Source organism: Tamandua tetradactyla, chromosome 9, assembly GCF_023851605.1.
Source record: "Tamandua tetradactyla isolate mTamTet1 chromosome 9, mTamTet1.pri, whole genome shotgun sequence".
In the NCBI taxonomy this organism is placed as follows: Eukaryota; Metazoa; Chordata; class Mammalia; order Pilosa; family Myrmecophagidae; genus Tamandua; species Tamandua tetradactyla.
The window spans coordinates 47,457,698-47,478,664 of NC_135335.1; the positions used below are offsets into that span (position 1 = coordinate 47,457,698).

Consider the following 20,967-nt stretch of genomic DNA (forward strand, 5'->3'; position numbering starts at 1 on the left):
CCCCAAGAATCACCCCCACTTTATAATTCTTAAGTGTTACTTTGTGAATGATATCAAGTCAAGCCTCAGACATTCCCTTAAATCTGTGCAATGTGCTCCATATTTAACAGCAACTTCAGATCTTTGATTTGGTAAATAACCATGTTTCTCTCTCTCTCTCTCTCTCCCTCCTGGGTTTTAAGAATTTTGTCCTTCATAAATGAAAAAGTAAACCAGTCCATAATCATAAATATATTATGAAAATCAAATTCATTGAAGCCCCTTTCACACCTTAGAGATCCACAGTACATTTACCATTATCTAATTAACTCTCTAGATTACTATAGCTGAAACCAATGCTTTATTCTTAAAGCAATGACATTTGTTGCTTTCATTGAATGATAAGGAGAAAACATTAATAGAGCAAATGGATGTGGCACTCTGTGGAAATGTTGGTGGGAGAATGTGAAAAGATGTAGTGTCATCATCCCCAGGACTGTGAATATTGAGATATCACATGCATTATTACAATGTTAAGTTCAAAAAAGAAATTTTGCAGATGAAATTAAGGTCATTAACCAATGATCATGTGCCACTCAGAAGGGAGATTATGGCAGGGGGGATCTAATCAGAAAACCATAAAAGAGCAGATTCTTGGAGAATCAGCTCTGACTGGTGGCAGAAGAGCAGGCCAGATTATAAGGGTGAGGATTCCACATGCTATTGCTGATGTGAGAATACAGGAGTCTGTGTGGGTAGGAATGTAGACCAGCTTTGAGAACTAGGAGGTGGAACCACCTGTGGAGCCAAGCTCTGGATTCTGCAGTGTAAATGAGCTTGGAGGCAGATGGAAAATCTTGAAAATCTCAAGATGCTCACCATACACTTAGAAGTTATATAATATAATTTCTAATATTAGAAATTCTCTCAAGATGGCCACTTTTAATCATGAGCAGAGATCTTTACCACTCCCTAATATATTTATTTATTCAAGTAGTTATATGCTGTCTTCTGCCCATGCTCTCTTTGGTGGTATATGTGCAGGATATCACAGGACTGGGGCATAGGGGATAGTAGGGGATGGCCTTAGCCCTTCCTGCCTGCCTGCTTTGGCTTCTCAAGGTAACAAGGAGGCAGAAGGAGGCGATGGTGACATGGCTCCCCCAGCCCTTTCTGGGTTTCTGCATCACACATGACCAGATCTAGTGAAGTAGTTTTATTCACAGTTTATATTTGAAAGAAACATGACCAAAAAAATTCGGTCATTCAGAGACTTCTCACAGTAAGACTGGGTCAGTGTAAAGCAAACATTATCCTGCTCCCTCTCATCCATTAACTTTAGACAGGACCGTGTAGGGGGACTGGGAAGGTGTGGGGGTTATTGGAATTACTGAAGAAAAATACTACACACAGATTCCAGAATGGGTAAGATTCATGTAGCTTCATATTTCACAAAGATTTGAAGAGGAATTTGGGGGTAACAGCATTTATTCAAGGTCATTGATAAAACTGATTCCATTAAGGATGAATGGTTGTTAGCTGCCCCAAGAGCCCTTTCCCATCTTGCAGGAGGCAGGGAGACCTGCACTGCTGCCTACCTCTGAGTGCATCCTCAGTGGAATTCTACAACCCTACAACAGCCTCATTCCTCCATCTCATGGACTTGAGACTCATTGAAAACAAAAGACCTACATCTTTGTTGTATATAAGCACAGAATAAGCAGAGAGTTTCCTCTTCTCCTTCCTGGCTCAAAGGAAATTTGACTCTTACTCAATGTCTGTGTTATGTTCCTGGTCTGCTCTCTCTTGTAAGTCCTCCAAGAGGCCAGACAGCATGGTGCAAATTATACAGATATATGACTAGGTATAGTTAACTTGGTTATCTGGCTATTGTACTCTGATAAGGCTGTGTTTGAGATGTGCATGGAGTGGGGGAGTGTCGAGCAAAGCAATATTCCTGAATCCTCTTGCTCTTCCTAGCAAAAGCCCAAGAAGAAGGAACAGCAGGAAAAAGTTATTAGCTAAATGCAAAGGGAAGGCACACATATTTTAGCTTCAAAAATGGTATCTTGATCTATCCACAAGAATTCAGTTTACTTTCCAGATCTACACCAGAAACTTACTTCCAATCTTGTACCTACTATCAGATGTCTGGATGGGGCCACATCTTCCTGCTTAACCCCATTGGGGTAAACAGGCATTGGGGTAAACAAGTTCCCAGTGCCATAAACAAACAGTGCCTGGTGACAATTGCACAAGTGTGTCCTCAGAGGCTTAGGCTTATTGGATTCCAGGTTGTGTGGTTTGGGTGTAGAAATATGATAGGTGGTACATATGTGTCTACAATATCTGTAGTTTAATTCTAGACCATCAATTAGGTCTCCCCACTGAGTGGTACCCGAGGAAGGAAGTCACCTCTCCATCTGGAGTCTTCTGAGTGGCTGGGGTGATGATCTTACTGGTGGTCAGAAAGTTCAGACAGCCATCACTGGGAAGATACTTCCTGTGGGACCAGAAAGAACACCTTCAGAAAAATGAAGCAGAAAATGAAAACAAAGTTTAGTGAACACTAAGTGGAAGAAAGAAAATGAGGAAGAGCCTTTAAAAGGCTGAATATTTTTTTAAAAAAAGATTATTTAAATAAAACTCTTATAAAAATTATTTGCCCAGCAAAATAATTCTTTAAAATAAAGATGAAATAAAGACATTTTCAGATAGGCAGGTTTAGATGTTGCTTCCTATTGAAACGGAGCTCGAAGGATATTAAGGAATGATGAGAAAAAATAAAGGAATAAAGAAAGAAAGACACAGATAGGCTCAGGGGGTCTGAAGCTTGAGTTTACTTCAGACAGACTTCAGACAATTTTATTCTTAACCAGATCCTGGTTATATACCACAAGATGTCAATAAGCATGCATGCATTTCCTGAGGGAGCAAAGTTCTTATCTTCAGTGTTCTTCATACTTAACATAACCATTTGGGGTAAATATTCTCTTCCTCCCAGACTGCTCTACACAACAATCTCCACAGTTTACCACCTCCATCCTGAGGCCAGCTGCTTGCAACAAATTCTGTAGGTCTTGCTTTAAACTCTTGGCTTCTACAATTAGAGACTAATCTTAAGCAGCAAACTTGTATTTAAAAAATGGTAAAGGATGCTCTTCAAGATGGAAGGAAATGACAACAGAAACTTAGTTCTTCACAAAGATATGCTAATTGCAGATATGTGGGAGAGAGCAAATGTTTTTTTTCAATTTTTCTCAGTCCATTTAATGAACACCTGATTGCTTTAAATACCATGTAAAAGGAAATCTGTAAAATGGGGTTACATCATAGAAAAAAAGTTCAATAAAATGTGTGATAATAATGGGGATACATAGAAGTATTCTATGTTGTTGAAAGTATTTTACATTCAAGAAGTGGTTAAAAGTATAAAATGAATTTCTATACAAATTCTGACATAGAATTTGATAAGTTAAAGATGCATTTTGTTAACCAATGAGCAATCACTAACAAATAATGATAATAAAATGTTGATCTATAAACTCAATAAAGGAACTAAGACAAAAAGAAGTAAGTAAATGCTATTCTACACATAACAGCCACAGGCAGGAAAATAGTAATAAAGAATGAACAGAAGGAAAATTGTAAAAGATAAAGCTAAATATAGAAATAATAAAATAATATGGCAATAATATATAATAAATGTATAAATTCATGAAATAAAAATGCACTAGAGTGGATAAGTGGCTTAGAGGATTCTCACCTGCCATGCCAAAGACATGGGCTCGGTACCCAGAGCCTGCCCATGTCAAAAAAAAGAAAGAACTAAAATACTTCTATCAAAATATATAGGTGCTCTTATGATTTAAAAGCAGGACAGTCTTAGGATACAACAAGACACAATTTATAAAGATGTACATGATATGAAAGTAAAGCAGTAAAAATGGTTTCATGCAAACCATAAGCATTAGACAATTGGAGTGGATGTATGAAATAGATAAAATAAATGTTAAGGGAAGAAAATGTTTAACCACATATAAAGAGGTGAAGCTCATCACAGTGAAAGTCAAATTCTTCAAGGAACACTGATATAAAAAATTGTATGCTCTCAATCACAGGACATCAAATACATTAAGCTAAAATAGAGTGATCTAATGGAACAAGTAGACAAATCAAGAGTCATATTGAAATATTTTAACATTACTTCCCAGGATTGCACACAAATTGAAACAGAAATCAACCATGATATAGAAGATATTGACACATCCACCAAACAACTTCACCAGGAATGATATTTACAGGACACAAATACTAACAAATTCAGAATACAGATTCTTTTCAAGTGTCAAGAAACACTCACCAAGATTAGCCATTTGCTGAATCATAGAGCAAGTAGCCCTTTATTTATAAGATTTGAACTCATGCAGAGTGCAATCTCCGATTGAAAGGGGCTTAACTTAGATATCAATAATATTAAGATATCTAAAAATTCCCCTATATTTAGAAATTGAACATACACAACACACTCACACACATATACACAAATGACAAGAAAAAAATGAAAAGAGAAATTAGAAAATACTTTGAACTACATTATAGTGAAAAATCCCTATTTCAACATTAGTAGGATATAGTTATTGCAGTACTTGATGGGAAAATGTTAGTTATTTAGCCTATATTTCAAAACATAGTTTTTACAACAATGATTTATGTTGTACTTTAAGAATCTGGAATAAAATGAACAAATCACGTGAAGTAAGAGGAAAGAGGAAAGACAATATATAAGAAATCAGTCAACGAAAGAGTAAAAGACAATGAAACATTTTAGAAGTCAGGACTTGATATTTTGAAAACACTACTGGCCTGAATAAGACCCCACCAAGACTAATCAAGATAAAGAAAAAATATAAAAATTAGCAATGACAGTAATGAACCAGAAGGTATTGAAACAGATAATCAAAAACAAGTATATATGTTATGAATAACTTCATGCCAATTTCATATATTATTTGACAACATAAACAAAAGCAACCAATTAATTATAAAACAATGGATTGAAATTATGACAAAACAGAATATCAGCATGCATAGCTGTGTGTGTGAAATTATTTTCATTTTCAAAAATCTTCCCACAAAAATACTAAATGCCCAGAAAGTTGCACTGGCAAATATAAAACATTCAAGAAAAAATCCAATTAAAAATGCTCAGGAAATATAAAAAGGATCACAACACCTAACTAATTTTATGAATACAGCATTAACCTGATGCCAAAACCTAGAGGGAAAATACAAGGAAAGAGAATTAAAAACAAGTATCATCAAGAACACAGTCATAATATTAACACAGCAAAAATATTATCACAATTCTTCCAAAAATACATAGCTATAAAATGTGTTATTATAAGTTTTTTATGAAAAAATGAAATGTTGGTTAAATATTAAAAAATCAGTAAAATTCACATCCTCTATATCATATCATATCTTCTCCACAGCTGAAGAAAAAATATTGACAAAATTAAAACACATTCATGATCAAGTTTTTCAGTGAGATAGGTATAAGAAGAAACTTCCACAATTTGATTTTAAAAAGTGTTAATGAAAACTAAAGATAATAAATATTATAAATGGGAAAAATGTTTGAAACCTTTCCTCTTAACTGAAGTAACAGTGAAAGAATTTTGCCCTTATCCTGTTATTCAAGAAACACTCCAACTATGGTTCACAGATTGAGAAGATTCCCAGAGAGCTTTCTGGGAGACTCTGAAGTTAAATTATTTTAAGCAATAAGATTAAGGTTTTATTCATCTTTTCTTCTCTGGTGACATTTAGTAGTGGTGGAAATGCAACTGGAGGTAAACCTTTTCCTCTCTGGTGACATTTAGTAGTGGTGGAAATGCAACCTAGGCAAACCAAAACAGTGGCACCAAAATGTAGGAGTCTATGCATTCTTCACTGCAGACACTTGAATACATTTATCTTAAATTTGTTTTTTGTTTATTTCTGCATGTTTGTTTCTTTTGAGGTGCATGGTCTGGGTTAAATTTGTTTTAAAAGAGGTTAATTCTCTAAAATAATTTTGATGAAGCAGTAGAAAACTAATTATTTTACAACATTTTTCTTTTTAATAAGCAAATTTTTAATGTTCTGTCCAGCAAACTGGAAAGTAAATGAAACATAAAGACCTTTTACTGCATGTGAAATAATAATGGATATCTAAATGAAAAGCAGATATATGATTGCTTAAGTTGAAAGCTGAATTGGCTCCTTCTGTTCTGCATGGTGAAACTTGCTACTTGAAAGATCTACTTGCACAAAAGTAGAGATGTTTAGATGAAGGTAATTAAAATAGTTTAACCTCAGAATCTCCCAGTTCCAGGCCTGCCTATGTGAACTATGCCTGAAGTCAAGTAGGTAGCTTCTGGGGTCTCTCATTGTCATGCCCACAGAGGTGGACCCATGGGGACCCAGGAGCTGATCAGCTAGTGGGAGCCCAGGGAGGCCAGAAGAAGCATCCTCTAGCAGCAGGAGCTCCTTAACCTCCTCCTTGTGAAGAAACCCCACAAGACCACATTGCCTACACTTCAGAAAGAGGAGGGCACTCCTAATTCTACCTTTGAACAGATCCACAGGAGAAGGGCTGAGGGACTCCCCAGACCTAGAGAAGAGGACCTCTGCCTTGTCAAGAGGTTTCCCTGACATGCTTTGTTCCACCATCCCCCCAGGCATTGGAAGAAGAGGGACTCTGGTAAAGAGGGGCCCCAGACCTCAATAAAAGAAGAGAGAATCTTGTAAGGAGGACCCTCAAGCTGCTTTGGTGTAAAAAATCCAGCAAGGGGCAGAAAAGCCCCTCCACACCATCACACAGAGGTCCAGTTCCTGAGATGTTCCTACATCCAAAGGGAAACATCACCCATGTCCTGGGCTCCCTTGGTCATGTCATCTTCATTTGGGACATTGATTCTGCATCAGAGGACAGGCCCAGTGGGGACAGGAGCTTTAGGAAAGAGGAACCATGGCCCAGACACATGTGTATGGTGCCCCAAATGCAAAGTGTCTGTTTGATTTGCCTGTAGCATCCCCAGCAAGCTGTTTCTAACAGCCTCATGCAGGTCATGTAATTTGTCAAAGCTCTTCTTCAGGGGTGCCAATTCTGAGTGAAAGGTCCATCCCTCTTGCAGGGAATTTACTTAGGAGGGCACTGAGAGTCTTTTGGAGAAAGAAAAGAATCAAGGGGCAGAAAGATCCCCTGAAACTAGCAAAAGGAGTCACAGCCACAGGGATTTATCCAGTCTGGAGGTAATGGACCCTCATTTCCTGGGCTCTCTTGCCTCCTCAACATGGAATATCTGGTCAGAGGCAAAGGGCAGTCCCAGGCCCACTGGGGAATGGGCCATCTGCAAACAAAAATGATGTCCCCCAAAACAGGTGCATTCTGAAGAAAACCCAAAATGCGTGTTTTATTCTCTTGCCGCATATCCCAGGAAGTTTCATCCAGGAGCCCCAGGCAGGTTCTTTAATTTGTCAAGACTCTGGAAAGATTACAAAACCTGAGTGAATTCTCCTTCCCTTGAAGGAGAATAAAAACAATATTTTCTTCTTTCAAGATACTGTATTTTTGTGATAATTTGCTTTTCATCAAACAACTAATATACCAAATGCTCAAAGAAATAGGTAAGAGACCAACACTGCATCCCCTTCCATCTCAGAACTCTCCTACTTTTATTTTTGTTCATTAAAGCATTTGAATTTTCCCCCATAATTCTAGTTTTACTTCGTGATTGGTTAATGAGTCAACCTTAACCTTTCCCTTACATCATGTCCATTGTAAATCATATTTAGCAATAATTTCTCAAACTTTTGACAGGTTATAATTATTTTTAAAGAGTGTGAAATACTTTATTTTTCAAATTTTTTTCCAAATAGAATATTGCAGATTTTGACTTTTATTATGTTTTTTTAATGAGCAGAGAGTTGGACACTGGGCTTTTAGGGATATTTGTTCCTGAGATATTGGGAGACAATCTTCAAGACTCTCAACTTATCCCACATTTAGATTTAAAGTCAACTGCAATTCACATAATGATATTATGTTCAGTATGAGCAAACATACAAATATATAAGTAACTAGGTCAGAAATGCACATTCCCATATCTCTTTCTAAACACTGCTGCCCCTTTCTGTGGAGGAGGGGGACACTATGATCCTGGGTCTAGCTACTTCCTTATCAGCAAATGTTTATAAGGTCAGACACTGTCCATTTACCTGCTAGTCATCACTGAAAAGATTCATTACTTGAAATATTTCAATATTTCTCCATTCAAAGCTTTGTTTTTTAGTAAGTCTTTTATTAATATAGATAAAACCATATTTTAGTAATTTTGGACCTTTTAATGAAATGCAAAAAATAAGTGGTCCAAGATCCAAAGTGCAATTATGGAAGTCAAATTCATCGAATAACTTGTTGCATCCAAATATACAATAGTCTATTGACTTTTACCTAATATTCAGACTTAATATAGATAAAACCAACATTTTTTGGTTGCAATAATGATATATGAGCTCTTGCTTTCATTGAATAATACTGTCATGTAGAAACTATTAATGTACAAGGATATCTATATTTATAGAAATTTTGCCAACAAAAGACAAAAACATTTCATACTATAATCTCTAGGACCTGTGAATGAGATTATCACACCCAGAGAATAAAGGATTTTTTGCCAATGTAATTAGGGTAATTACTCAATTAATTTTGACTTAATCAGAAGGAAGATTATGTGGGTGCACAAATCTAATCACATAAACTTTTTGAAACTAGTAAATTGACTCTACCTATACGTAGAAGAAATCAGAGAGAATGGAAGGGTCAGAGGGACTCAGCATGCCATTGCTGGTTTGAAGGTGGGGAGGCCATGTGTGTAAGTACATGGACAACTAATAGGAAAATTGAGTGATTCCTGGTCGACCACCAGTAAGGAAAAGGGGACCTCAAACCTACATCAGCAAATACAGCAAAGAACTGGACTCCGCCAACATTCTGAATGAAGTGGAAGTGGAGTCTTCATCAGATCCCCCAAATAGGACCCCAGCCCAAGCAACACTTAAACACAGAGTGCAGTCCAGCTTGTCCACATTTCTGACTTCCAGAATTGTGAGTTAATGCATGGGTTTTGTTTTCAGCCCTTAATGTTTCTAATATTATCTGGCAGTCATGGACAGCTAATACAGATACTTAAAGTGAAGGGTTTTTGCTGAAAGAACTTGAATGATGTGTAAGGATTGAGTAAAGACCCCTACTGAGGTGAAATTAAACTTTGACCTTGAGAAATTGAATTGATAGGAAATCACATCATCTGAAAAATAATAATGTAAGAATTAAATATTAGAAATTAATAAATGTACAGTCTAACTGACTTAGATTGAATACTGGCTAAAAATAATTTTATTTATTAGCAAAAATAATTTTAAAGAAGAATAATATTCATATGTTTAGATAATTTATCCTGAGAATCAAAGATTGGTACAACAAAGTTAGTATAAGACAAAATAAGAAGAGAAAAAAGGTCTAAAGTTCTTAGAATAGTTACTGGTAAATTGGAGAGGCATGTGTAAAAAAGACTCATGTGCAATAGTAAGCTGCATTTAAGGGTGATTGCAACATAATCTGAATTCAGGAAAATAATTGGCATCATGGATCATATGCCACATACAATTTGGCACAATGAGTGGAATTATAGGATTTAGAAAAAACCGTCTTTCAAATACCTGGAGATTTCTCATAATGTAGCATGAGGATGAGTTCTAGGGCAGAACTGCCACACTGTTCATGGAAAATTGAACACCAGGATGGGTTGACTTTACATGATATTTTTCTTAAACATCATTACAAATAGAAACATAGAATAAAGGCCTAAAAAATTAAATACCTTAAGAAACCACATTTGAGAACAATAATTACATGGTGGGGTATTAATTGAGAACATCTTCCAGGACACATACCCAAACATGAGCCTGGCCAATGCCACATAACAAGCAAAGGCAGTTCACCATTCAGGAATGGTAAGAGGATGGAGAGATCTCATCCTACCACACAGTCTTTCTGAAACAGCTGAAAACTGAAGATATTAATTCAAACACTAAGTAACATCTTCCACTGGTACATTGAAAGGAAATATAGCAACCCAAATCCAGGTCAACTGTTGACCAGATTAATTCAATCCTGCACACAAATTGCCTGTGAAGAGGCCTGTGCATTTCCAGACATAAACACTATTCACTTCATCATCTACTGTACTGCACAGAAAATTTTTGAGGCTCTCAAAAAACAAAAACAGCAGGACACAAAATAATCTAGAAAAAAAGATTAAGGGATAAACAAGGCATTGGATTTAGCATTTACCTTAAATAACTGAGTAAAATGTTAAACAATCTACAGAAAGTGTAGACAATATGCATGAACAAATAAAGATTCCAGAAAATAAGTGGAGACTGCTAGAAGCAAGAGTCAAAAGGAAATGCTGCCGATAAAAATACAGTAGTAGAGCTGAAGGATGAAGACAGAACAAGTGAAGTTGAAGAGATATCAATACAAATTAATACCCTGAAAAATAAAGAGAAAAATCAGTGAAAAAAAGAATGGATCATCAAGTGGTCAAATAGACTAATACTTACATATATATATATATATATATATATATATATACAACAAATGGACTAATACATATACATATGTACATATATATACACATGTATATATATAAAATTAGAAATTAAGAGAGAGAAAGAGAAAAGAGAACAGAAGTTGTGTTTAATTGATAATTGCCAAGAAACTAAAACTATAATGAAAGAATTCAAGCTACAGATAAAAAATGAAATTCAAAGCAATATAAACATCAAAAAGATACACACACACACACACACACACACACACACACACACATATCCATGGACTCCTTCAGACAGCTGAAAACCAAAGGTAAATGGAAAATTTTGAAGGCAATCAGATTTGATATAACTAACATAGGAAGCTCAAACAAAAACAGAAGATTTTTTTTTATGAGAAAACCAGCCAACCACAATGAAATTGAGCAATATGGAGTGCTGGGGGAAACTTCTGCTAACTTTTAATTTTTATCCAGCATTAATGCCCTTCACAAATAAAATTTAGATGAACAATGTTTAGAAAATTAATTGCTGAAGTCATGCAATAGAAGGAATGACATAGAAGTTTCCAAACTAAAATATGTTACAATAGAGAAATTTAGATCTATGCTAGGAATTGGATGGTTCCAGAAATGATAAAGATTTAAGCAAACATAAAATGTGTTTTTCCTATTTTTAACCAGTTTTAAAGATAATTGACATTTTATAGCAAAAATGACATTTTTTTTTATTTTTATCAAGTGAATTAAAATATACAAAAGCAAGAGCACAAAAGAGAAATTTATTGGACCTACACTGTTGTAAATTCATTGAATACTAGTATGGCATTTGTAAGTAAACTGTGATATATAAAACCTAGAGCAAGCAGGCAATATTCTAAAAAATAGCTAGACAAATAAGCTTATAATGGAAACAAAATAAAATCATAAAAAAGATTATTTAAATTCAGGCAGAAAAAGAGAAAATAGGGGAAAAGAATGCATGGAACAAATGGAAAATAACTAAGATGATATGTTTATACTGAAACTTATCAATAGTTATATTATATGTAATTAGCCTGAGCATCTTAATTAAAAGAGTGATTTTCAGATGGCAGTAAAACAAATGCTTTGATTTCTGGAAGAATCTCATTTTTATGTAAAGTTGGATAAACTAAAAGCAAATAGAGAGAAATAGATGAAAAATTAAATCAAAGGAATGCTGGAAAGCTATATTAATATCAGACAATGTAGGCATAGGTCAGGGAGAAATATGAGAGATGATAAAGGATGTAAAATAATGATAAAACTCTTAATTTCCCAAGGTGACAGAATAGTCTTAATTGCTTAATGCACCTAAGAATAGAACTTCAAAATATGCAAAGTATACCTGTCTGGTAGAACCAAAGGAGGGAATTACAACAATTCTAGTTATAATTTGAGGCATCAACATTTAGCTTTCAGCAGTGGAAACAATAGACAGAAAATCAATCAGGATGCAGAGGTCCAAAAATTATCAACTAAATTGACCTAATATTTGTAGACTACTCTTCCCATCAACAGCCAAATACACATTCTTTTTAATTACAAAGAGTTTCTATATATACCTTGCCCAGGTTCCCCTATAATTAAGATCTTACATCACCATGGAATATTTGCCACAATTAAGAAACCAACATTACTACATTATTACTAACTGAACTCTACACCTGACTTAGATTTCACCAGATGCGCCCCTAATGCCTTTTTCCTGTTCCAGGGATATTTCATGTAAGACATCACATTGCATTTAATTGTCACATCCCCTCAGTCTCTTCTGGTTTCTCTGTATTTCCTTGTTAGTCATTATCATGGCTTTTTTGGGACTTACTTGTCAAGTATTTTGTAGAATGTGCCTCACTTTGCATTTGTCTGATGTACTCCTTTTGGAAGTAGAAAAGTGATGACCCCTTTAAGTCCTGTCAGTTCAGAGGTACATGCCATCAATATGACTTATCACTCATGACATTAGCCATGTTCCCCTGGCCAAGAAAGGTCTGCCAGTTTCTGCCACTGTAAAGGTACTATTTTATTATGCACCCTTTTTTTGAAGCAAGTCAGTATGCACAGCCCAAATGCAAGTGAGGGTAGGGAACTAAGCTTCATTTCCTGGAGGGTGACTTTTCTATGTAAATTACTTGGCTTTCTCTAAAGGAAAGAGAAATGCATATGTCTCTTGTCATATGCATTTAAATATTTAACAATACATTTATATCACTGTGGAGTCAAGAATGTTAGCATTTTACTTTGTGTTTAATTTCATTATTAAATATTGTGTTCATACATCATTGATAATTATTGATAAAATGTTAATAATTGAAACTTACTGAGTGGTCAAGTACAACTTAGTCCTTATCCATCTCCCCAGGGAGATTCCACAGGCCAATTTCCCAACTGGTCAAGCTTTGTTTGGGGGGAAGTTTTTCTAGTCAGTAGGAAATTCATACTCCATCCCTTCCAAAGAGGCAAATCTCTTTAATATATGCATACACTTAGGCATTTTCTATTAACCACGATGCAGGCAATCCTCTGAAAAACATGGTTTCTTATCATCATGATAGTGGATCTTGATGATTCCTTAATATATTCATTTCTTTGAATAGTCATGTGCTGTCTTAAGATTGTACTCTGTTTGGGAGTGTACATTCAGACTCTCCTGGTACTTTGGGTTTAGAGAATGAAGCTGACATCTTAAGCTCTTACTGAGTGCCTGCTTAGCTTCTCACAAGTGACCAGTGGTGGGGAGGTGGGTGACAGTGTTGTTGTACTCCCACCAATATAGTTTCACATTGTTCCTGTGCAGAAGCTCAATTCTTAAAAAAAAAAAAAAAAATTATATTACATTAAAAAAAATAGGATACAATAGCCCTATAACAGTGACTTTTCTCATGAGAAAGGATCTAAATAAACCAGAATTTCTCTTGCTCTTTAACATACTTTTACTTTATCCTTGTGTATGTAGGGGTGAGTAGCAGAAAGGAGTGAGAATATTGGGATTAGAGATTACCCATTCAGCTTCCAGAGAGGAAAAGATTCAAGAAGCTTCTTATTTCACAAATGCCATGAGGACACCAAGTCATTTGGACACTGATGAGGGGTAAATTGGGCAGTATTCCTGTTGTGAACCCTGTGTTGAATATTGTGGGACCTAGAAGCAAAGATATATGCTATCTGAGTAACTGCCATTTCTGAGGTTTAACTTTGAACTTGACAACAAGGTCTCCCCAGTAAATGGTAACTTTTGGAAAGGAAGGGCCTCTCCATGGAGACTCTTCACATTAACTGGCTTGATTATATTGTCACAGATAAAATGGATAAGCCATTTGTCACTAGTGAAAATATTTTCTGTACATCCACATGGGCCACCTTGGAAAGAGTAAAGCAAATAATGAGGATGAGGTTGGAGATAGCATAGGTAAAGAGAGGAAGAAAAATTAAGTAAGAAGGATCAAGAATGCCTCCATAGACAATCATTAGCATGCACACATACACATAACACACACACTCTCTCCCTCTCCACCTTGTGCAGGACCCATATCATCAAACATGATCAAGACTCTCAAGTGTACTTTGATGTCATCTCTGCAGAGTTCATATGGGGTTTTGGTTTAAGCCCAAGAAGAATGGGCCTTAGCATGCCTAGCATCAGCCAGCATTGTCCTCCCTGTGAAAGGGAAGTTTTGTGCCTTCCTTATAATACAAACAATAACATATGCAGGATCTCAGCAGCACTATGTGGAATATTACCAATGGGATTGGTTGGCCACATTGTGTTTATTTTATATTTGGTGGAAACATGTAAATCTCCTTCAGGCATATCTATAACATTTTAACCACAGGTCTGCCTTGAAGCTCACCTTGACAGAATGATTAGGGGCTCATGTCATCACTACTCAGCAACACAAATCAAAAACAACTGAAGATTCCAGATGGTTCTTGATATTCTTCCACATATTCTGCATCAAAGCTCTGACAGCCTGAGGGGAGCAAATGCAAGAAAAGAAAATATCAAAGGGGGTAACATCAACAATGGAGGTGGAAAATATGTGGTTGCATCCCCATGATAGATCTATTTGAAAGAGCCCCTAGTTCAATCTGATGTGCTCCCACTGGAATTTGCTCTAGAAGGAAGGAGAGGTTGTTATGTCCTGTCCCTTATAATTTACCTGAGGCTTTCTTTAGTCTTTATTTTCCTTCATGGTTCTACAGCATTTGTTACTATAGACAACTCACTTTTTATTTCCTCATACTTTTACTATTGAGAAGCTACACTTGTTTTTCTCCTATATTTCTTTTTCTATTAGAGAAATTGTGAGTTTACAGAAAAATCATACATAAAATGCAGGGTTCCCACATATTACCCCACTATTAACACCTTGTATTGGTGTGGTATGTTTGTTTTAATTGATGAGAGCACATTATTACAATTGTACTAACAATCTGAAAGTACTAGTAACTAGTCCATTGTTTAACTTAGACTTCAATGTTGGTGCTTCATAATTCCTTGGATTTTCTCCTATATTTCTAATATTCCCCTGACTGTGAGCTTATAACTCACCATTTTTACACATGCCTAAATTCCTGTATAAAGTACATAGAAAGACCATACCTCCTACAGAAAGAGAGCAAACTACAAGTGAGGAAAATTAAAGCAATGTCTACAGGATAGGAATATTCATGTTCCCTCTTAATAATATATAAAGCAATATTGACCAGTCACCTTTTTATTTTATTCTCACAATGTAAAGTTCATTGAGGATAAGTTGCTCTGTAAGTGAGAAATCTAGACCTAGAGAACACAACAGAAATGTGTTCCAGTCAGAACTTTTCCATCTTCTCAGTGGTTGAAAACTTCCAACAATGCAACAAACAAACAAAGAAAATTTAAAAAAGTAAATTAAAAAAAAAAACTTCCAACAATGGGCTGTCTACATTGGAGTCTTGAGGCAATGCATAGCTGGCCTCCAGATCTTTGCCTATCTGGAGATGAAGGATTCAGACAGGATTTGAACAGAGAGAGAGTTAATAGATGAATTCTAAAAGACAAGGTAACGGAAGAGCCAATAGATCCTATATTTTCATTCCATTTTTATTACTGCATTTCCCCTTGTCCAGACTCTTGTCAATATGGACAAGTCAGAGAGCTTCAAAAGAAGGAAATTCATTGGCTGAATACTGGCAGCTAGATGAATTGCTGTTGCACAAGGCAAATTTCAAATTTCTCAAACATATTTTTTTCCATCCAGAACTTGAAGTATGCACAGCTACAAGAGCATCATTCACGGTGTATGGAATCGTGCTCAAATAAGTTTCTCAAACATAGATTATTACAGGAAAAGGTATTTCTGGAGTTCCTGGACACCAAGTCCTACACCACATGCCTTAGTAACAGATTTAATAAATGCATTTGAATAAGCTAGCAGCTTCAGGTGAATTAGCCACATTTCTCTCTGAACTGCAGATATCTCTCTGGAGCTAGGACCTTTCAAAAGGACTAAGATTCCTGGAGTGTTAGAAAGACAGCCATACCTGAAAGAGAACAAATGATCATATGATTGTAGAGAAGGAAAGAATTTATTCATGATCTTAAAAGACAGGTGCTTAATTAAAAAATGATGGCTGGCACTCCAAGCAACAGAATGTCACAGGCTTTAAACCCAAAGCTTACTACACAGGTTCCTTCATGATTTCTCCACCGACTGGATAACTCCAGGTATTACAGACTATTTGGATAGTCTAATTCAAATTTCCTGCTGACGGTCCCCACTTTTTGTATTAACTCGGCAGACCTGAGTTTATCAAGCCCTGTACATATCAAAGAAAATACTGTCTTCAACATTGATTGTTGTTTGGCTGGCTCTTGAGAGATAAATTTTGATCTTTCAGAATGTTCTGCCAGATAAAAAGGTTTTTATATGTCTGAGGCCTTGGGCCATGGTGTACCAGTGTGACCAATTAAGTTTAGGTAAACCTCTTGATTTATGATGAACGTCTGAGCACCTGAGGTCAGTCAGACAGGCACTGCCTGCTTACATAAAGGAACTCCAATAACAACCACAGGTACCAAGGCTCCTGTGAGTTTCACTGGTTATCAATACTTCACACATGTTTTCCCACAATGTTCATGGGAGAATTACATGCAACTCCATTCATCTCCACTGGGACATTTGCAACTTGTTTCTCCTGTACTTTGCCCATGCCCCTTTTTCCTTTTTGATGACAATCTATATCATTTCACTGTAATAATCATAAATGTGAATTTACAGTTTCTCAGCCATGTGAGCCCTTTTAGTGGATCATCAAGTCTGAGGGTTGTTTTGGAGATACCTTGTCAATCCTTGCAGTAACCATTGGTCTTCCATTAAATATTTGTTCCTTCAAAAAATAAATCAGCCTACCAATCATAGACTTGCAAAAATAAGTACAGGCAGGTTTCTTAACTTCTCTAACCTTTTTATGACATACAAATTAGTTAATTTTTTCTTGCAGGATGTTTATCAAATTTATATTAATGTTCATGTATACAGGGAAGTAAACCGAAAACAAGATTGCTACTTCTCTTTGAACATAGAATCAAATGTCCAACTCAGAGATTGAGAAAATGTACACTTCAGCCTAAAATATGCTAAGTAAAGTATTGAAGAAATTAAAATAGTTTACATTAGCAGATTTCTGCAGTAAATTGAAGAGCAACAAATCTCTAGTTTGAAACAACATCATCAGTTTGGTGTAAGGTGTAAAAACAACAGTTAAATCAGTCTCAATTCTTCTCTCTGTGCTAGTTATACAAGTACCTCACATTTGTGCTTCTTCTTCACAGTTCTAACATTTTACCCCCATGAACTAGCTAGTTCTCCAAATGTCTGGCAAGATATAAAGGTACTTTTTTGGTGGGGCATCTTTGAATCTCAGCCATAGGCTGGATCATAACAGCTTTGCTCCAATGGATTTCAGCTCCCAAAACCCAGCAGACTTCAGTACAGACTGAATGTCTTGCATTGTAAATTCCTTTTGAGGAACTTTTTGACTTTTACTTCCAGAGGAAATCCTTTTTAGGAAAAACATAAATCATTTTAGAGATGGATTAAGTACCTGTTTGCCCCTTTTCCTCTTAGAAAATTTCCTGACCCTAAAGTAAGTCTGATTGCAAATTCTCTAAAGGCCAACTCTGTAAATTACTGGCCAATATTCATGAGGATATAAAAGAGCTCCATGTAACTTATCCAAAGACAGGGTATGCTTATTTCTCCATAACTGAGAAAAACAACTACATTCTTCCTGAAACAAAGATGTTTCCCTAAAACATCTTTAATTTAAATTTTAAACTGAATATACAAAAATGAGAAACCACAAAGAAAAACAAAGAAACAGCGTATCACTTCTGCTTAAACCACTAATAATAAATGTTTAGGTGTTATCAGGTATGCTTCTCATGACACACACACACACACCATCATGACAGATACATATAAAGCTTTTTGTGTTCTATTTTAGTTTCCCCAGTTTTGTATCCTCTCCAGAGTATTTTTCAATGTATATTTGTCATTTTCCAATATATATATGTTTATGAAAAATATGCCAGATTCAAAGAACAAATATTGTATGATTCCATTTACATGAAATAACTAGTATATGCAAATTTGCAAAGACAGATAATGGAGTACAGGGTACCCAGGGCATCAGGGAGTAATCGTGAGAGATTAATACATAATGAAGGTAAGGTTCTGTTTTGGATGATGGACAATTTTTCATAATGGATGGTGATGATGACAGCTCAACAGTGTTAATGTTATTAAAACCAATGAAGTGTATGTGTAGGAGTGATTGAGATGGGAAATTGTACAGTGTATATAAAAAGGAGACCTAAATGAAAATGACTGTGAAATGATATCTATGATCCTTAACTGGATCTAATAATGGAGGAGAAACCGCCCAACAGAGCATTATTGGGACAATTGAAAAAATCAGAATATAGACTATATGCTTTATATGAATGCTAACTGTCTTGAGCTTGAAAATTCTAGCTAATTTGGTTGTATAAGTGAATAACATGCTTTTAGGACATATACATGCAAATTTTAAGTGGTAAAGGGGAATGATGTATGAAACCTCTTCTGAAATATTTGGAAAATTGATAAGTAGGTAGGTAAGTAGATAGATAGATAGATGAAAGACAGAGAGGAAGAGAGAGAGAGAAATATAGGGCTGATTATGAAAGGAGGGAGAGAGAGAGTGAGAGAGAGAAAATATTAAAAGTTCTTAACCCTAGGTTTCTAGGTGGGAGTTATACTGGAGTTCAGTGTATTGTTTTTGTATTATTTTTTGTATTATTGCTGAAACTTTTTAAAAGCTCTTTAACTTTTAAAAGTTAAAGAAAATAATGAAATAATGCAAGTAGTACTTTTAAAATATAGATGTCAATGACTACAAGAGCTAAAAGTTTTAAGAAGCTACCTCTGGAAATCCAGGCATAAGAAGTAAATGATGATATGAAACAGCTGGGTTTTATTGTTTTTGATTTCTCTTTTTTAAAAAGTACTTGATTTCTAAAGAGCTTACTCTGAAAAAAACATAAAAGTTAATTTAAAAATATCAAGTAGTCCCCACAAGTATTTGGTGAGAATTTTATTTTAAAATTTGTACATTCAAATAAGATAAAATCTAAATTTTCTAAAAAAGAACACTATTTATGATTTAAATATACTTTAAGAAGACCAGATACTCTGATAGGCTCTCATACTGGAAAACATCCCAGTGCTCCATTATTTAGAGTGAACCCATTTGAAAAACACTGCAGACCTCTTAGGAAAATAAAGCAAGTCCTCAGTGAATAACAACCACCAACACAAGAAAAGTATCACCAAAAGGAAAATCACAACGTTAAACTTACAACTGAAACTAGAATGAAAAGGCCACATGAAAGCCAGGGTTGCCCTGTAAGTGTGCCCAACCCATAACCCCAGAATTTTGCTGGATATCAACCCACTGAGAAATAGCCTTTCAATCTGATAAATTGGGAGCTAAACCTGACTCCACCCCATGCTTAGCCACATATTCAGCAAATACCTTCAATTGCAGAAAGAGACTTAGAAAAATCTGTGGCTGCTCAGGTAAACCAAAGCAAAACCAGTCAGTTTATGTTGGAACTTGTGGGAAATTGATAATTAATATCAATAATCTTCCTTAGTAATATCTGTCACCCACCACTCATGAAAGTCAGACATTTGATTTATAACATAGTCTCAGGGTGAAAATTTCATTGCAACAAATATCACTAAAAAGGATTCAATTTGTAGTGCCCCATCATCTACAAGAAACCAAATCAAATCACCTAAGTGCAGACTTTTGAAGATTGCTAAAATTACAAAGTTAAAACGTATAGCTCATAATCATATTCAACAACTAGATAAGGAAATAGTTTTCCCTGAGCAAGAGACAAACAAATCTATAGAAAGCTGCAGAAGATGGTTTCAGAGTGTACATACTGAACACACAAAAATTGATATGTGAATTAAATACTTTAAAAGTGTTTAAATAGATCATCAGTTTTAAGAAGTACAATAAATTAACTTATTTTAGTCACACCGTAGGGGGACTAAAGGACAAGAAAGAAAGGGAACTAAAGCAGCCACAGCAATGGAAACCAGACAAGACACTGTGATCTCTTCAAAAAGTTAATGATAAATATTTTTTCAGTTAAAATTGTTTAGCAAACACAATCAGCTTTCAAGCATGCAACATGAGTTCTGAAAATTTGACAACAATGGTAATAAAGTTTTAAAATTCCTGCATAAAATAGAAGGGATAAAGATAAAAGAACCAAACCATATGATATTACTTCCCACCGAAAATAAGTGGCAAGGTATTATGAACAACTTCCAAATACAAGAAATAGGACAAAATGCCAGTCAGTATTCACCAATAGTTCCTATTATCTGTGTCTGTGCAAGAAGAAGCAGAGGGAAACCACTGAGCCTTGGATAAGCCTTAGGATAAGAAATCAATACGTGTTCACTTGAAATCAAACCATGGCAGGCACCCACCTAATCACAAGGAAAGGTGGCAAGGAAAGTATAAACTCAAAGTAAAGAAGATAGCACTATTAGAGATTAAGAGAAATTATGCAATTTAGGAAAAATGAATCATATATGCAGAAAATGAATGAAGGAAATACTGAAAAAAGTGATGTGGAAAATTTTCCTGAATCAGAAGCAAAGCCTAAATTTCAAATCAAGTGATACAGTATAAATAAGGAAAATTGTCAGCAAATGATTGTGTTGAGTCAGAAGTGTTCTCATTATTGAAC

General features: G+C 35.4%; 1 protein-coding gene across 45 annotated transcripts in view; it reads right to left on the reverse strand.

Annotated features, from left to right (window-relative positions):
* LOC143647089 (anomalous homeobox protein-like) overlaps positions 1–20,967 on the reverse strand; it is a 343,658-nt gene that overhangs the window by 24,932 nt on the left and 297,759 nt on the right. For 21 of the 45 annotated variants that reach the window (XM_077116749.1, XM_077116724.1, XM_077116758.1 and 18 more), the window contains one exon: positions 2,395–2,482. Coding sequence is in view for 6 of the 45 variants with exons in the window: in XM_077116755.1 (XP_076972870.1) it covers positions 2,395–2,482 (88 nt within the window). In the remaining 39 variants the exon portion in view is untranslated. Of the gene's footprint in view, positions 1–2,377; positions 2,483–14,518; positions 14,639–15,381; positions 16,191–19,115; positions 20,910–20,967 lie in introns of those variants that run through there. The other 24 variants (XM_077116721.1, XM_077116714.1, XM_077116722.1 and 21 more) reach the window with 4 other exon arrangements.